General features: G+C 39.4%; 1 protein-coding gene across 2 annotated transcripts in view; it reads left to right on the plus strand.

The window, feature by feature from the left end:
• Positions 1-3,401: 3,401 nt before the first annotated feature.
• aebp1b (AE binding protein 1b) overlaps positions 3,402-18,121 on the plus strand; it is a 35,925-nt gene continuing 21,205 nt past the window's right edge. The window contains exons 1-5 of one of the 2 annotated variants that reach the window (XM_057831113.1): positions 3,402-3,518; positions 3,592-3,810; positions 5,694-5,867; positions 7,478-7,540; positions 7,689-8,318. In XM_057831113.1, coding sequence (XP_057687096.1) covers positions 3,606-3,810; positions 5,694-5,867; positions 7,478-7,540; positions 7,689-8,318 — 1,072 coding nt within the window. In that variant the 5' untranslated portion in view covers positions 3,402-3,518; positions 3,592-3,605. Of the gene's footprint in view, positions 3,811-5,693; positions 5,868-7,477; positions 7,541-7,688; positions 8,319-18,121 lie in introns of both variants that reach the window. The other variant, XM_057831112.1, reaches the window with a different exon arrangement.

An 18,121-nucleotide genomic window follows, 5' to 3' on the forward strand; every position in this document is an offset into this window, starting at 1 on the left:
CTCCTAAATCGGCAAAATTTAACTTAAATCTATCTTTAAATGATGAAACAGTTTTAAAACTTACACATGTCGAAAATAGACGGAAGGGAACTAATGCAATAACGGGAGCAATTTTAACAACTTTAACGGTTGATTCACAACATTAAATGACTTCCACACAGAGCAAGGGCTATTATCTAGTTATTGCAATATCGGCAATACCCCTGTGTCTAGTTAAGTTGAGGGTAAAGAATTGGGCTAGGGCCAATTGTCCCAAAAACCCTTTAAACTTCAGATTGTGTGACCTGTTTTTTTTTTTTTTTTTTTAAGAAAAAAAAAACATGAAAATTATCACCAGTTACTTTGTCAAGTAACTAACTACTCTTACATTCAGGTAACTGATTTACTAACGCAATTACTTTTTGGTAAGTTGTAACTGTAATTAATTACTTTTTTAAAGTAAGATTAACAACACTGATTGTCATATCCTACATCACGATTGGACACCTGTGATTACTAGGAGAAAAATATCTTTTAGTTTAAACCTTTTTACGGGGAGTGACTACTTTTTGGTAATTTAAAAAAAAAACCTCAAAAATAGTTACTCGTCTTATAACGAGTTAATTTACAAATATCTTTCTCCATGTAATCAAAGATGTACAGTATTTCACGCATGCAACTTTAAAGACTTAGGGGATTAGTTGTGTGCTCTACATGGTAGATCTAGTCATCTGGCTGCTTTGAGGAAAAAACTGATGATTTACCACGGAAATATTTTAATTCATTCCCTACGAGTTCATATTATTCTAAAATTTGCCTTTAAATAAGTGTTTCCATGTGTTTTTAAACTGAAAATAGCACCCAAGAAGTTGCTCTCAGTTAATAGTTTAAAATAAAAAAAAAACTTGCTGACACGTCGCTATATAAATTTATTGGCACAGAACTCTTAACTTATCATTTTTTACCCCTGTTTGCAAAGCAAAGTTCAAAAAGGTTTGGTTGAATATGTTCAGCAAGAAGGAAAATGACCTTAAGCATCACCTGAGCAAACAAGTGGACAAGAATCCCAGCAGAAGACATTCCAGAATCTTGTCAAAAGTCTTACCAGATAAGTGGCTTATTGCCGTACAGTGGGAGAGTAATATTTTTCCTTCCTACATTGACATTTGAAAGACTTAACTGAGAAATGTAGTTCTCATGTAATGAAACCTCAACTATTAGCAGAGTTAAAAAGCGGGACTTTAAAAAATTGCTCTATTCCTCCAAAGGGTTCAAAGAACTCTCAAGTGGACTGAGAGTCATCACCGGGTGAGCAAGTTTACCCTAAAGAAAAAAAAATGTGCTTGACAAAATCCAGGGGAGCCAGTGACAGAGATCACATATTCATTCCGAGACAAAGTCCTGCAGTGAAAATGTAATTCATGTCGGTTTTCATGTACTTTAACCCTTTCATGCACAGATCATGATTTTTTTAAACCCTTACAGTGCACTTACAGTGCCCTCCATAATTATTGGCACCCCTGAAAAAGGTGTGTTTTTTAGCTTCTAATAATTTTTTAAAATTCAAATAATATGGAACCTTAATGAAAAAAAAGAAAAAAATCCAACCTTCAATACAAGTGCATTCATTCAGTGGGGGAAAAAAATCCCACATAAAGAAAAAATTATTTGACATCAAGTAATGTGTGTCACAATTATTAGCACCATCCATCCATCCATCCATCCATCCATCCATCCATCCATCCATCCATCCATTATCTTCCGCTTGTTCCGGGATCGGGTCGCGGGGGCAGCAGCTTTAACAGGGAATTATTAGCACCCCTGGTGTTAATACTTTGTACAACCACCTTTTGCCAACAAAACAAGGTCTGGGAACTGAGATGGCCATGGGAGGAGCTTGATTTTGTGTCTGGTGAACCATATGAATATGAATTGAATATGTTTTTACATGAACGTGATCACCATTTTAATGAATTAATGACACATTTAATAACAAATGTTTGCATTTAAATCCGTGGCACTTTTAGTCCCCCATACCACAGAACTTTGAAATTATTAATTCCATATTTATTGGTGTATTTATTTAATTAACCTTGGCACTTTTAGGCAAGGCAAATTTATTTGAAACGCACAATTTAACACAAGGTAAAAGTGGTTCACATCACATGAAAATAAGCAAGACAATTTTAGTCTCCCACACACTTTGTTCAAATTTCTCTAAAATTGGAGGGGGAGTAAATTTAACAGAAACTAATCCACAGCTGGCTGAATACTGAAAATATTTCTAAAGCAACAGCCTGGCTAATGATACAGGATAATTTTGCTTTAGCAAAGTCATTTAAGCTCTATGTAAATAACCGCTAGCTTGCAGTTGCGCTAAATCTACGTGCTTATGCTCTTGAAAAAAAAATCATCACAACAAACCTGTTTTTCATCACGTCTTTGCTGTCCTCTTTCTTTTTCTTATCGGTCTCGGAGGGCTTTTGTCTTTTCATGAAGTTGACTTGTCACCGTAATGTCGCTCAATTGCTGAGGCTAAAAATAGCACCTTCAGGTAGCTCGCTGGTCTACTGGGTGGTGAGTGAGGCTAGGGTCTGTAGTGAAATTATCGCATCACAGGAAAAAGTGAAACAGGCAGAAGGAACACTAGAAAAATGATTTCATTATTATTTAAAGACTTATTATGAACGGTTTTGTTGTTCTTTTGTTTTATTGTTTTGTATAAATTTTTGAATACTGCTATCATCAAATATTATATGAATATTTTTCTTGACGCCTTTTTGGACGCTGGTGCGCCCTTAGGCGGTTGCTTAAATTGCCTTATGGGAGGCACGGGTCTGGGAAAATGACCTTGAATGGCCCAAAATGACCTCATTGCCTGGCATTGGCTGCCACTGACAGCCATAGACGTTCAATCCGTTTGAAGTGGGAGGGATGGCAGCGAATGAACGAATTCACTGCCACCCTCCCAGTACGAATGGATTGGACATCTACTAGTGATAAACTCATTCCTATTCACAGCAGAAGCTTGTTTTTCTGTTTATTAGTTGTTTATGGAATATCCCAAAATGATTTCCTGACCAAAGTAGTGATAATCGCTGTATCGTCATATCGTCAAATCATCATGAAACAATCGCAAATCGTATCGTATCGTGAGGTACCAAGAGGTTCCCACTCCTACTCTCTACTGTATAGTAAAGAAGCTCATTCATTGTACTGTATTCCAGTTCAAAATGCAAGACTTTGCACTTGCAGTAACCTGTGTGAGCCCTGCACCTGTTGTGACTCGCCCGGCAGGTCACAACCATCCTCTGGGCGCTTACTGTTTTTTTGAGCTGACCCAAGCTTCAGGGCAGTAAGGAGAACAAGCTTTTCATTTGCCTGAAAATCTGCTTTGCTGTCTTTCTTTCCTCCGGTGTCTCAGTTTAAGCCACCTCCTTCCCTCCCCACGATCCCTACCCCCATCCCTCTACACTTCTGTCCTGCCTAGTCCGGGTTTGCTTGACTCTAGGGCTCCACACAGGAAAAAAGGCTCCAAGGTAAAACTTGTAATCCATGTAAAGCTGGTAAGAAAAGGAGCTCCTGAGCAAATTACGAGTTTTTCTGCAATAGGAAGCGTTGCAGGCATGAGAAGCCAGAGTGTGCTCGTGGCTGCAGCTCTGCTGGCCCTCTGTTGCCTGCTGACCCCCAGACAAGGGGAGAGCGCTGGGGGGATTGTCTCCCGGTTGCAGAGTAAAGGAGATGAGCGAGAAGGGGATCTACAACTGGATGAGCCTCAAAGTCATGCAGGCCATGCGGAGATCATCAGCAGTGAGGCCACATTGGAGACAGGTAAGTCACTTTAAAAGCCGATTTACTGGTGACTGCACTGGGGATAGTGCCCCAGCTGATCAGGCTGATGGCATTGTTTTTCCTCCCAATAGTTGTTTTATAAAATGAATGTGTAACCTGGCATTCCTTCACTGCCATTCAATCTAGTGGGCGTGGCCAGGCATATGCCCTCTTTTGAAAATTTCATGAAAATTGAACCATAAAAATCAATAGCAATTCAAAATTATGCATAACTTGCATGCATATCCTAACCAATAATTGACCACCATTCCTGTTTGTCTCTCTTAAGTCTAATGAATTACACACATTGCCAAGAAGGAGAAATAAGACAGAATAAAGTAGTGTGAATTTTCTAGTGTATGCTTTCATTTAAAATTAACAAAAAGTATATAGATTCCAAAGCTTCTGTTACTTTTACCCCACATGTTTAAACACTCACTCAGGGTGGATGGGTAAAAGAAGAGAGTAGACACATATGTAATACACATCAGTCCCAAGTAGCTGCTTAATGCCTCCCACTAATGGCTGTACCTTTCAGTGGGGAAGATGTCGCTGAGGTGCTGGCGATGTATTTATTGTAAAAGTGGAGGGATTTGTGTGATTGAAACTGTGCGGCTCATGGAAAGAGAGTTTTTCCATGGAAGTGTCTGAGAACAGCATGCAGCTTTGGACCTGAAGGAAATACTGATGAACCTCTGCTGAGCTCGGAATTTATTTAGCTGTCTAGACAAGCGTTTTCCAACCTTTTGTAGGCACACTTTATTTCAATGACTTTACGTTAGAAAAAACGCACATCACCATCTTAATTTATTCAGTTGCTGCAACCCCATGGAAGGGTACCGTAATTTTTGGACTATAAGCCGCTACTTTTTCCATTTATTTTGAATCCTGCGGCTTTTAGTCCAATGCAGCTTATTTGTTGATTTGTTTGGGTTAATAGGTAACACTTTATTTGACAGCGGCTTCATAAGACCATCATAATTGTGACATGACACTATCATGGGCATTACTGAATGCTTATGACAGATGACATTTAGTGTCATCCGGCAAATTATGTCACTAACTCCATTTATGTCCAGCTCGGATCTTTTAAATCCATTCCAAAGTGAGATAATTTGCCGGGTATCTGTTATAAGCATTTATTAATGCTCTTGACAGTGTCATGTCATAATTATGATTGTCTAATAACAGTCTTATGGTGCCACTGTTAAATAAAGTGTTACCAAATACCATGATTAGCAATTAATGAAACAACTGGAACAGTAACTGAAGAAATAATTAGCATAGAACATGAATTTTGATTGTTATTTATATATGTAGTGCTGCAATTCATGCTAGGAGGCATGTTGGACAACAACAGTGTTGACAGCAGGTGGCAGCAGAGGTTGACTGTCCACCAAGGGAGCAGTGATGGCCAAATGAAGCTTCTTGAAGCAATGAAGCTTTGCAGCCAATTGGTGCAAAGCTTCATGGAGGTTCATTTGGTCTTATGACAGTTGTATGATGCCTCTTTCAAATAAAGTGTTACCGGATTAATATATATTGTGGTGTAAATGTCCCATAATACAGTGAGGACAGCTGCGGCTTATAGTCCAGTGCGGTTTATTCATGAACAAATATCGTTTTCATGTCAGATTTGGTGTGTGGCGGCTTATAGTCAGGTGCGCGTTATAGTGCGAAAATTACTGTATTTACATTTTGTGCCTCTCAATATACTCAGTTGCTATAGAAAGTCTACACCGTTAAATTGCAAGGTTTTGGCTAAATAAAGCTACATTACCTCCCTCACTACAAAGAACATCTACTGGGGCTTCAATGAGTCTCATACAATTCGTGTTGACCATTACCAGATCATTTTTCATTCAGAGTTTTTATGTATTCAGATCGCTTTGGCAGAGTGAAGCGAGCGCCGCAGGAAGGCAAAAAGAAGAAAAAGGACAAGAAGAAGAACAAAGAACCTAAAGACCCGAATGCCACCAGGAAACCCAAAAGTGACAAAAAGGGTAGAAAGAAGGACAGACAAACAACAACTACAACCCTTCCACCCACCACAACTGGTGATGCTCAAAGCATTGTTGTTAAATATATATACTAGTCCTTCTCAAAAATTTGCATATTGTGATAAAGTTCATTATTTTCTGTAATATACTGATAAACATTAGATTTTCACATATTTTAGATTCATTACACACAACTGAAGTAGTTCAAGCCTTTTATTGTTTTAATATTGATGATTTTGGCAAAAAAGTCAAGAAAAAACAAAAATCCTTATCTCAAAAAATTTGCATATTTCATCCGACCAATACAAAAAAAGTGTTTTTTAATACAAAAAAAGTCAACCTTCAATTAATTCTATCAACTATACACTCAATACTTGGTCGGGAATCCTTTTGCAGAAATGACTGCTTCAATGCGGCGTGGCATGGAGGCAATCGGCCTGCGGCACTGCTGAGGTGTTATGGAGGCCCAGGACGCTTCGATAGCTCATCCACAGTGTTGGGTCTGGTGTCTCTCAACTTCCTCTTCACAATATCCCACAGATTCTCTATAGGGTTCAGGTCAGGAGAGCTGGCAGGCCTATTGAGCAGAGTGATGCCATGGTTAATAAACCATTTACCAGTGGTTTTGGCACTGTGAGCAGGTGCCAAGTCGTGCTGAAAAATGAAATCTTCATCTCCATAAAGCTTTTCAGCAGATGGAAGCATGAAGTGCTCCAAAATCTCCTGATAGCAAGCTGCATTGACCCTGCCCTTGATAAAACACAGAAGACCAACACCAGCAGCTGACATGGCACCCCAGACCATTACTGACTGTGGGTACTTGATGCTGGACTTCAGGCATTTTGGCATTTCCTTCTCCCCAGTCTTCCTCCAAACTCTGGCACCTTGATTTTCGAATGACATGCAAATTTTGCTTACATCTGAAAAAAGTACTTTGGACCACTGAGCAACAGTCCAGTGCTGCTTCTCTGTAGCCCAGGTCAGGCGCTTCTGCCGCTGTTTCAGGTTCAAAAGTGGCTTGACCTGGGGAATGCAGCACCTATAGCCCATTTCCAGGTTTCTGCTGGTCTCCCAAGGTCTGGAATCGGCCCTTTTCCACAATCTTTCTCAGGGTGCGGTCACCTCTTCTGGTTGTGCAGCGTTTCCTGCCACACTTTGTCCTTCCCACAGATTTCCCACTGAGGTGCCTTGATACAGCACTCTTGGAACAGCCTATTCGCTCAGAAATTTCTTTCTGTGTCTTAGCCTCTTGCTTGAGGGTGTCAATGATGGCCTTCTAGACAGCAGTCAGGTCGACAGTCTTGCCCATGATTGCGGTTTTTAGTAAATAACCAAGTTGAGAGTTTTTAAAAGCCTCAGGAATCTTTTGAAGGGGTTTTGAGTTAATTCGTTGATTCAGATGATTAGGTTAGTAGCTTCTTTGGAGTACCTTTTCATGATATGCTAATTTTTTTAGAGAGGGATTTTTGGTTTTTCTTGACTTTTTTGCCAAAATCATCAATATTAAAACGATAAAAGGCTAGAACTACTTTAGTTGAAAGTCTAATGTTCATCAGTACATTACAGAAAATAATGAACTTCATCACAATATGCAAATTTTTTGAGAAAGACTAGTATATGTCCATGAGACGGTGTTGTGATTTGTTGTGTCTATGTGTTGCCTTCAGCTATACCGACCGAACCACCCACAGAACCTGAGCCTTACACAGATTATGCTTACCCCGACAATGGTAAATTCATCATTTAATCATCAATGACATGCATCAAAAAGTCAAAATGACAAAAGCTGGATATTTAAAGCTTGTGCTTCTGTGGCACAAACCATTGCTTATTGCTACTATATGTGTGCATTTGTTTCTTTGTGTATTTCCTTGTCAGACAATGACTACTGGAAGGGATTGGATGACTACTGGGAAGATCCCACTACAGCCAGACCCGGATCAGAGGTCACAGATCTTCCATACGACTACTGGAAGCCAGAAGAGGAAGATCCAATCGCTCCAGAGTCAGAGGATGATTTTGACTGGGACCCCATTAAGAAAGATCCATCAACTCCAGTGACTGACACAGATGAAGAGTACTGGAAACCGGAAGAGAAAGATCCATATAATCCAGTGAAAAACACAGACGATGATTACCGGAAACCCAAAGGGAATGATCCATTACCCCCAGTGACTGACCCTGAAGCAGAAACCTGGGGAACAGACGATGAAGACCCATATAATCCGGTGACGGACATTGACGAAGATTACTGGAATCCAGATGGTAAAAAACCGTCACCTCCAGTTACCGACCCTGAAGAAGAATACTGGAAACCAGAAGAGAAAGACCCATATGCTCCAATAACAGACAAAGATGAAGACTACTGGAAACCAGACGAAAAGGAGTTGCCTCCAACAGAGGTCACTGACTATGAAATCTACTGGAAGGAGGTAGATCCAACTCCTCCTATTCCTAAGATTGATGAGAAGACTAGGACAGATGATGGTGATTACTGGGATTCCACATGTATGTTGTTTACTGTTTTCTTTCTTCCTGATTTGTCATTTCCAAAGAATGCATTATGAGTGACTAAATGCAATGTGGGTGGCCGGGGATGAGAAAATGGTGGCAAAACCTCGCACTGTCTAGCTGAAATTTAGTATAAACGGTTCTTAGACTGTATAAGTGCTATTGATTTACTGGAAACTATTCCAGAGGATAGTCTGTCTTTGGCCCAAGATAGGCTGGTATTGGGTCCATTTGAGGGTCAAGTGAATGTATGGCTAGGTTCATATCGCAGGTCTTAACCCCTTCAGACCTGAGCTTGCTGCTGAAGGACATGACGTGTTCACGTCTCAAAACCAATAAATACACGAATTTAGTTGCAATCGCCACTTTTGGGAGATAAGTGGATGAAACTTTACCCGACGAAATCAAATCATGAGGTTTGGCACGCCCTCTTTGCTATTTTTGGCTCTTTGAAAATGGCTGACCAAACGCAACTTCATAAAGGACAATATAAAGTGCTCATTTCTCATTAATAACACATTAACAATAACCAATAAAAGCATGAAATATCCCTGACCAAAAAATTGCACTTTGCTCTGGTGTTTGAGTAGAGTAAAACTCAGCGCAGATTTTATTTGCCCAGCAGAACAAATGCGGGTCTGAAGGGGTTAATTCACAATTCAGATTTTTTGGGGTCATATATGTTCTTTTTTTTTTTTTTGCATGCCCCTTCGGATTGCCTTTGTCATTTGAGCCCGTTCAAGTATCACGCATGCGCAGTAATTCGCAGTCCGAGATGCGCTGTGCAAACTGACCCGCATTAGCAGGAGCATCAAAACAAATGCTGGCTCAACGTCATTCTTTGGTGATCATATTTTGATTTCCAAAAAGAGGACACAAACGACAAGACATAAATAATCCCCGTTTAGTCTAATATTCAAAGTTTATATGGATTGATAGCATGCACGCGGTGTGCGTGCATGACGCACACATATACGGAGAGTTTGCCCCGACTCTCAGCCCTGTAAGCAATCTTGAACTATTGTTCATTTGGAGCACAGAAAGAAAACCGAGCATTCTCAGGCTTATCCCCTCACACAAATTTTATTTTTTTATGATTCTTGTCAAGCTCACCTCTTCCCTGCAAGCCACGTTAAGCTAGGCGCTAACGCTAATGCACAGCTCCATCGCTAACATGTCTCTCTCGCTCTTTGCTGACGTAATTGCTGCATGAATTCCGATTTGGGGGACTTGACAGTTCAGACCGCAGCCACATTCTGGGAAAAAAATTGTGGCCCAGATCAGATTTTAACCACATACAAAAGCGATCTAGATCGGATTTGAAATTAGGAGTGGGAACCTCTTGGTACCTCACGATACGATTTGCGATACAAAGGTCACGATAAAGATGATCTGACGATACAACGATTATCGAAACATTGGTCAGGAAATCATTCTACTAATAACTCATAAACAAAAAAACAACCTTCTGCTGTGAATAGGAATGAGTTTATAGCTAGTAGACGTCCAATCCATTTGAACTGGGAGGGATGGCAGCGAATGAACATTCGTTCATTCGCTGCCATCCCTCCCACTTCAAACGGATTGAACATCTATGGTCGCCAGTGACAGCCAATACCAGGCAATGAGGTCATTTTGGGCCATTTAAGGTCATTTACCTGTTGCTTTTCAGTTACTTTCTGGTGATTTGGGGGTATTTTATGGGTCACTTCCTGTTTATTTTGAGTTACAGAACAGGAAGTGACCTGGGAATCACTCATATGAATAGGCAGTGACACAAACTCAACTTTTGCACCCTAAATTAATGTTGTTTTAACGTTAAAATCCTTACAAAACCACTTACAACGCTGGATCAATGTTATGTTTTCGACCAAAACGGCCGCTCATCGATAATTTAATGACTTTTCAATCATATTTCCCGGTCAATCATAAATCAACTATTTGCCAACATTAGTTCATCAACTATAAAACAATGTTAACCCAGCCATCGCCTGACATACTATAGAACAACGTTGTTTCAACGTAACTTGATGTCAAAAATTTTGATGTCAACCATACTGATGATTTTGATGGAAAATCAATGTTTGCTCAATGTCGGCCTGCTATCTGGGTATTATGGTAGAAGATTTTGGAAGCAACTTGTTGGTTCCTTTTTATTCTATTTTTTTTAGACATTGATACATTTTTAAAACGACGTCTCGATTCTTGGCAGGAGCATATCGATAACCTTTTGGGATACAAAGTATCACGATATATCACCATTTCGATATTTTGTCACACCCCTATTTGAAATGGTCCACTTTTATGCGATATGTCCCATTCAGACCGTCAAGTTAATGGCTGACTCAAGTCGGAAAAACACAAAAAAAATCGGATTTGTGCATTAAGACCTGCAGTATGAACCTAGCCTGTGTGATCATCAGTGGTGGATAGAGAAACCAAAAGGTTTAGTAATGTAATAGTGTTACTTCAAAATAATATCGCTGAGGTAAAAATAAGTAGTCTTCCCCCCCAAAAAAATACTCAAGCACAAGTAAATAATTATTTCAGTAAAAAAAAAAAAAATCAAGTAATGAGTAATTGCTTACAATGTATGTTTTTTTTTAAACAACTGTATATTTTTTTTCTCAGCACGTTATCTATATAAACTGTTATTATTATACTGTACTATAACCTACTACGTGACCATAGTAGGCCAAAAAGATACACAAAAATCATCTAATTCCAACTAAAAAAATCTACAGAAATGAAAAATCACTTGTCCAAAGACCATGGGTGCCCTCTAGCGGAGAAAAAGTATTTTCTAACATGAACTCGGTGCCAAATAAAAACTAGGAGAGAGAGGTTGAAATCCGCGCTTTCGAGTGATGTTGACGGCAACACTCTATGCCAGGGGTGTCCAAACTTTTTGCAAAGGGGGCCAGATTTGGTGTGGTAAAAATGGGGGGGGGGGGCGACCTTGGCTGACGTCCTTTACGTAGAACAATATATTTAAGCAAATTTTATCAAGCCATTCTGTGTGTCACATTTGCTCTATTTTTTTATTTTTTTTTTTATTAATAATTTAAAATCCCGCAACTAGCCTTTGTGGTGTTCTCTTTTGACTCTCGGCCTATTGCGAAATACTACTGCTGTAAAATTAAACTAGCTTCAAATTGCTTCAATATCTCGTTACGTATCTTCCCTGTAATCTTGTCATACATGTCAGTGTGTCTTGTATGGTAATGTCGCCTCACATTGAACTCTTTAAAAACAGCGACTGTCTCTTTGCAAATGAGGCTGACACAGTTGTTGCGTATTTTAGTAAAGAAATAGTCCAATTTCCACCTATCCTTGAAGTGTCGGCCATCGCAGTCAACATTCTTTTTTTTTGTTGATTGTCTCACCATTTTAGAAAATTGGGAGTAGAGGGTCACATAGGGTAATTTTGCTCAGAGTGCTGCTACCTTTTAGTGGGTAAATGATGAGCAGCATTTAGTGGGTAAGCTACTTCATATGCTGGTAGCAGTACTGCTGACCAATTTATTAAGTCTGTGTGCGGGCCAGACGTTATTGATTTTATGACAGAGGCTGGGGGCCGGATGAAATTTGACCACGGGCCGCATTTGGCCCCCGGGCCGGACTTTGGTCATGTCTGCTCTATGCCAAATGGATTTTTTTTTTTTTACAGTGCTTTAAAGACCCTACGTAATTGAATAGGCTGGAGTGATCATAGGACCACCGACTGCAAGCTTGTGGGTGGTTATTTGACTGTATTGTTACGTCTGATTGGTATAATGGAATTGTGTGATTATTGTTGTGATTTCTCATTGGTGAAACTGGTAGAGCTACTGTGGGCATCTCTGGCTAAAATAAAGTAAAATGTAATATGTAGAGTAAGGAGGAAAATGTAACGATTCAAGTGTAGCTCATAGTAATGGAGTAAGAGTAACGTTTCTTCTTCACAAATCTACTCAAGTGATAGTAAAAGTGGGTGAAACTTCTCTTAGATGTACATTTTTCTCAAAAAGTTACTCAAGTAAATATAAATGGCGGAAAACACTCAGGTGACTTGAAGTTCCGCTCTGAGACCCCCAATTTGTCCAACTTTCAAGATTGTCCAATAGGCATGTGTTATACTAGTCCTTCTAAAAAAATAGCATATTGTGATGAAGTTCATTATTTTCTGTAATGTACTAATAAACATTAGACCTTCATATATTTTAGATTCATTACACACAACTGAAGTAGTTCAAGCCTTTTATTGTTTAAATATTGATGATTTTGGCAAAAAAGTCAAGAAAACCCAAAGATCCCTATCTCAAAAAATTAGCATATTTCATCCGACCAATACAAAAAAGGGTTTTTTAATACAAAAAAAGTCAACCTTCAATTAATTATATCAGCTATGCACTCAATACTTGGTTGGGAATCCTTTTGCAGAAATGACTGCTTCAATGCTGCGTGGCATGGAGGCAATCAGCCTGTGGCACTGCTAAGGTGTTATGGAGGCCCAGGATGCGTCTATAGTGGCCTTAAACTCATCCACAGTGTTGGGTCTGGTGTCTCTCAACTTCCTCTTCACAATATCCCACAGATTCTCGATGGGGTTCAGGTCAGGAGAGTTGGCAGGCCAACTGAGCACAGCAATGCCATGGTTAGTAAAGCATTTACCAGTGGTTTTGGCACTGTGAGCAGGTGCCAGGTCGTGATGAAAAATGAAATCTTCATCTCCATAAAGCTTTCAGGAGATGGAAGCATGAAGTGCTCCAAAATCTCCTGATAGCGAGCTGCATTGACCCTGCCCTTGATAAAACACAGTAGACCAACAGCAGCTGACATGGCACCCCAGACCATCACTGACTGTGGGTACTTGACACTGGACTTCAGGCATGTTGGCATTTCCTTCTCCTCAGTCTTTCTCCAAACTCTGGCACCTTGATTTCAGAATGACATGCAAAATTTGCTTTCATCTGAAAAAAGTACTTTGGACCACTGAGCAACAATCCAGTGCTGCTTCTCTGTAGCCCAGGTCAGGCGCTTCTGCCATTTCCAGCACACGCCTGTGCACGGTGGCTCTGGATGTTTCTACTCCAGACTCAGTCCACTGTTTCTGCAGGTCCCCCAAGGTCTAGAATCGGCCCTTCTCCGCAAACTTTCTCAGCGTGCAGTCACCTCTTCTGATAGTGCAGCATTTCCTGCCACACTTTTCCCTTCCCACAGACTTCCCACTGAGGTGCCTTGATACAGCACTCTGGGAACAGCTTTTTCGCTCAGAAATTTCTTTCTGTGTCTTAGCCTTTTGCTTGAGGGTGTCAATGATGGCCTTCTGGACAGCAGTCAGGTCGGCAGTCTTGTCCATGATTGTGGTTTTGAGTAATGAACCAGACTGGGAGTTTTTAAAAGCCTCCGGAATCTTTTGCAGGCGTTTAAAGTTAATTCGTTGATTCAGATGATTAGGTTAGTAGCTTCTTTAGAGTACCTTTTCATGATATGCTAATTTTTTGAGCTAGGGATTTTTGGTTTTTCTTGATTTTTTTTGCCCAAATCATCAATATTAAAACAATAAAAGGCTTGAACTACTTCAGTTGTGTGTAATGAATGTAAACTATATGAAAGTCTGATGTTTATCAGTACATTACAGAAAATAATGAACTTTATCACAATATGCTTTTTTGAGAAGGACTAGTACACCATTGGAAAGCTTAAAATCTCAATGTTGAGGGGGAATAAAAATTTTGAATAGGAGGGCATTTAAAAAAAAAAATTAAACAGCGAAACCCTATCTGGAGGTTATAGCATGAAAGAGCAGAATTAAACACGCACTTTAACGAGATGTTATCGCGTACTTATCCTGTTTCGATCCAAAAACTCCATGTAGCATGTATCACTGAGTGTCAAGACATAGCTGTGAATGGCCAAAGCTGGATTTTGGGTGAATTTTATGGGTGAAACATGGTAATATAACAAGGGTCGCGATGCAGACATCAAAGAGTGGTCGAAATGTCCTTTTTCATATATTTAACCTTTTAACCTTTTTTTTTGTCTTTGTTTGGATCGATTATTTATCATCTAACATATCGGAGAAAATGCGACAGTAACAAAAAAAATACAAATAAGTGATAGTTATGAGGTAGATATCAGTGACTTTTTTACAGACATCATTTTTTTGATTGTGACGTCATTTCTTTAAAAGTTTAAAATATACGAGTGAATAATTTTTTAAAGGTTTTTTTTTTTTTTTTTTTAATTAAATATTAGACATCAATTAATGATTTTAAGCTAAAAATGACAGACATTTTGAATAATAAATATAATTAATTACCTTGGTTTTATGGCCTGGTTGAAACAAAAGCGGTTGCGCGACGTCTGTAAATGGGGGTTTCCAGGGTAAAACGGCTTAATACGCCATGAATCTGCTATGGCAGCATATAGACATATTGTTCTATCAAACACAACAGCAGTTTCTTTTAAAGAGGAGTGCAAGAGCAGAAACTGCTTTTTCATTCTTGTCTGTGATTTCCGCCAAATGTAAATGTAAGACCAATTAACTGTTGGTGTGGCTTAGCGCCATAAATGGGTGCATTTTCACTTCAGGGTTTACTCTCCAAAGCTTTAACAGGATAAAAATAGTTTTTTTTACTGGACAATGAAAGGCCGCTAAACAATTTGAAGAGTAACTCAAACATCTTGCGCATGCACATATATGCTCAAGATGAGCATTTCAGCCCTTCAGGTGACGAATGTGAAAAGGTTCTCCGGGTGTCAAATTCATGGCATCCATCATTCTTGACAGCAGGCCTTGAACTTGCTTGTTAAAAAGAGCAGTTTTGAACTGAATGAATCCTTTAAGTCTGGCGAGGGAAAAAAAATGTTAGCTCAGGATTGTAGAAAATAAAAAGCTACTTTTAGTTCCACATTTTATTCTTCCAAATACAGTATGGTGTTTAAATGCTGATTCAGAATACTACACTGTTGCTTCCAGTATAAGAGTGTTAGAGTATAACGGCGTTACTAAAAGCGTTATTTTTGTCAGTAATGAGTAATTTAATTAGTCACTTTTCCCATCTTTGCAACACCGATACCATTACTGAGGATGGGAAGACGTGCGTTACTACAATTTGGTTGAAAGATGAGAGATGTCTGAGAAACACGGAGAGAGCAGAGCGGGAGAAGGGCGGAGAGAAGGGGATTGTGACACTGTTGGAAATGCGATGCAAGGAGGCTCGGAGCGTTAGCATAGCATTCGCGTTCTCGCTAGCATTAGCATTTAGCGTGGCGAGCGTCATCTTAAACTCTCTGGCAACTATTTTTTTTTTTTAACATACAGTTTGTGGCGTTCTGGTGTGTACAATTAATTGAAAATAATGGACGGTTTTCCTGTTGAGTATGCATTACCATAACCAAGTGGGCCTTGTCCTTGTAGATGCTACAATATAATAATAATTCGTTTTTTATTACTAAAAATTGTCACGTGCCCTAAACTTTTCTTGAATGACGTATGGCCGAAAACACAGACAAGACTGAAAAGCAGTTTCTGGTCTTGCACTCCTGTTTAAAAGAAACTGCTGTATTTTAAGCCAAAACAACTGTTGTGTTTGACAGAGCAATATGTCTATATGCTGCCATAGCAGATTCATGGCGCATTAAGCCCCCAAACAATTTTTAATTTGTCCATTTTACCCTGAAAACCCCCATTTACAGACGTCGCGCAACTGCTTTTGTTTCAACCCAGCCATAAAACGAAGGTAATTAATTATATTTATTATTCAAAATGTCTGTCGTTTTAGCTTAGCATCATTAATTGATGTCTCATAGTTCCTTAAAAAAAAGACTTTAAAAAATTATTCACTCACTTATTTTAAACTTTTAAACAAATTATGTCACAATGAAAAAAATGGCGTCTGTAAAAAAGTCACGATATCTACCTCACAACTGTCGCTTAATTGTATTTTTTTTGTTACTGTCGCATTTTCTCCGATATGTCAGATGATAAATAATCGATCCACACAAAGAAAAATTGAAAAAAAAAAAAACGTTTAAAAGGGACAATATATGAAAAAGAAAATCTCGACCACTCCTTGATGTCTGCGATTTCTGCATTGCGACCCTTGTTATATTAACATGTTTCACCCATAAAATCCCCCAAAAATCCAGCTGTGGTCATTCATAGCGGTGTCTTGACTCTCAGTGATACATGCTACATGGAGTTTTTGGTTCGAAACAAGGTATGTACGCGATAATATCTCGTTTGAGTCATGGCGTCTGTAATTCATCTCTCGCGTGCTCTCACTTCCTGCTGTTTAAAACCCCCCCTTTTTTTTAAATGCCTTCCTGTTCAAAATTTTTCTTCCCCCGGAAAATTGAGATTTTAAGCTTTCCAATGATGTATAACACATGCATATCGGACAATTTTGAAAGTTGGCCAAATTGGGGATCTCAGAGCGGAACTTTAAGTCACTTGAGTGTTTTCCGCCGTATCATAAACCTGTTATTACTTTCTTTTTTAATTAAAACAACTATAACAAAGATAGAAGAGATTCAGAGCCTCATACTCAAAAAAATATATCTATATATATTGGGGGTGTGACGGTTGTATCTGTTGTCTATTTGGTCAGTTTTTTGTGTATGTGTGAGCCCATTTTTGGGTTTGCGTATATATTAGGGCCGTCAAATTTAGCGCGTTAACGGGCAGTAATTAATTTTTCGAATTAACCACGTTAAAATATTTGACGCATTTAACGCCAACGTGGAATGACCCGCTCATGCATCCCAACAAAATATACAATATGCGGAAGAAGGTTGCTTCAGCGCAAGCCCAGGCCAAAACAACAACAAAATGAAACTACACTTAAACCCCACCTGCTAAGTAAACCCTGATCGTAAAAAGGAAATAACAAAAAGACAGCCACTACCCTAGCTTCTTACACTGAACAAAACAGAAGAAAACGAGTTGAACGAAAACGGCAGTTTACGCCTACTGCTGCGGTGCTCTTATTTACAGTGGTGAACAAAAACGATCCAATAACGAATAAACACAAAAGATCTAACCGAAAAAGCGGGAGTGTAGCAAAGTAGCGATCAAATGTACAGGTGAATGAATGGCAAGCAAACAACTGGCGGGGAGGTACGCGGGACATATGCTGTCAAATGTGAACACTCAGAGTGTTGACAGCGGCTAATTTTTGAAGTTGGCACCCTTCCTCGGGTGGCCCATCAGCGGCAGCGACGTCGTCTGCCCGTCCAGCGTCAATCAGAGTACGTCACGTTGGGAGGGGAGGCAGCCAGCTGGCGGACGCGACGATCAGCTGACTCACAGTCTCAAAAAAGATAACAATTAAACGGCCAGGGCCGTCGCACCACTCGGAAGTGCAGTGAGCAGCGTGGGTAACGGTTAAATGTAAACATGGAAGAAAAGCAGGTTGGCCCTCTGGGTGGGTAATTCAATTTAAAAAAGAATATAGATGGAACAACTCTCAGAAAATTTAAATAGGTTGGTTTGCCTCAGCGATTGGCTAGAGGATGAGTAGAGAAGAGGGCCACATTTATGTGTACACTACACACACTTTGCACACATTCTAAATAATACTGTTTTTGTTACTGTTCTAAGGCTCTGTTGTGTGTTTGTTTTTGCAGAGAAAAAGAAAATGTCTTCAACAGAAAGAATGTTAATGCTAGAGATGTCCCGATCGATCGGCATCCGATCACGTCATTTTCAAAGTATCGGAATCGGCAAAAAAATATCGGCCATGCCTTTTTTTAATATATATATTTTTTAATTAAATCGTTTTCTAATGTATTTAACGGTATAGACATAATAT

This window comes from Corythoichthys intestinalis, chromosome 3 (assembly GCF_030265065.1).
Source record: "Corythoichthys intestinalis isolate RoL2023-P3 chromosome 3, ASM3026506v1, whole genome shotgun sequence".
Classification (NCBI taxonomy): Eukaryota; Metazoa; Chordata; class Actinopteri; order Syngnathiformes; family Syngnathidae; genus Corythoichthys; species Corythoichthys intestinalis.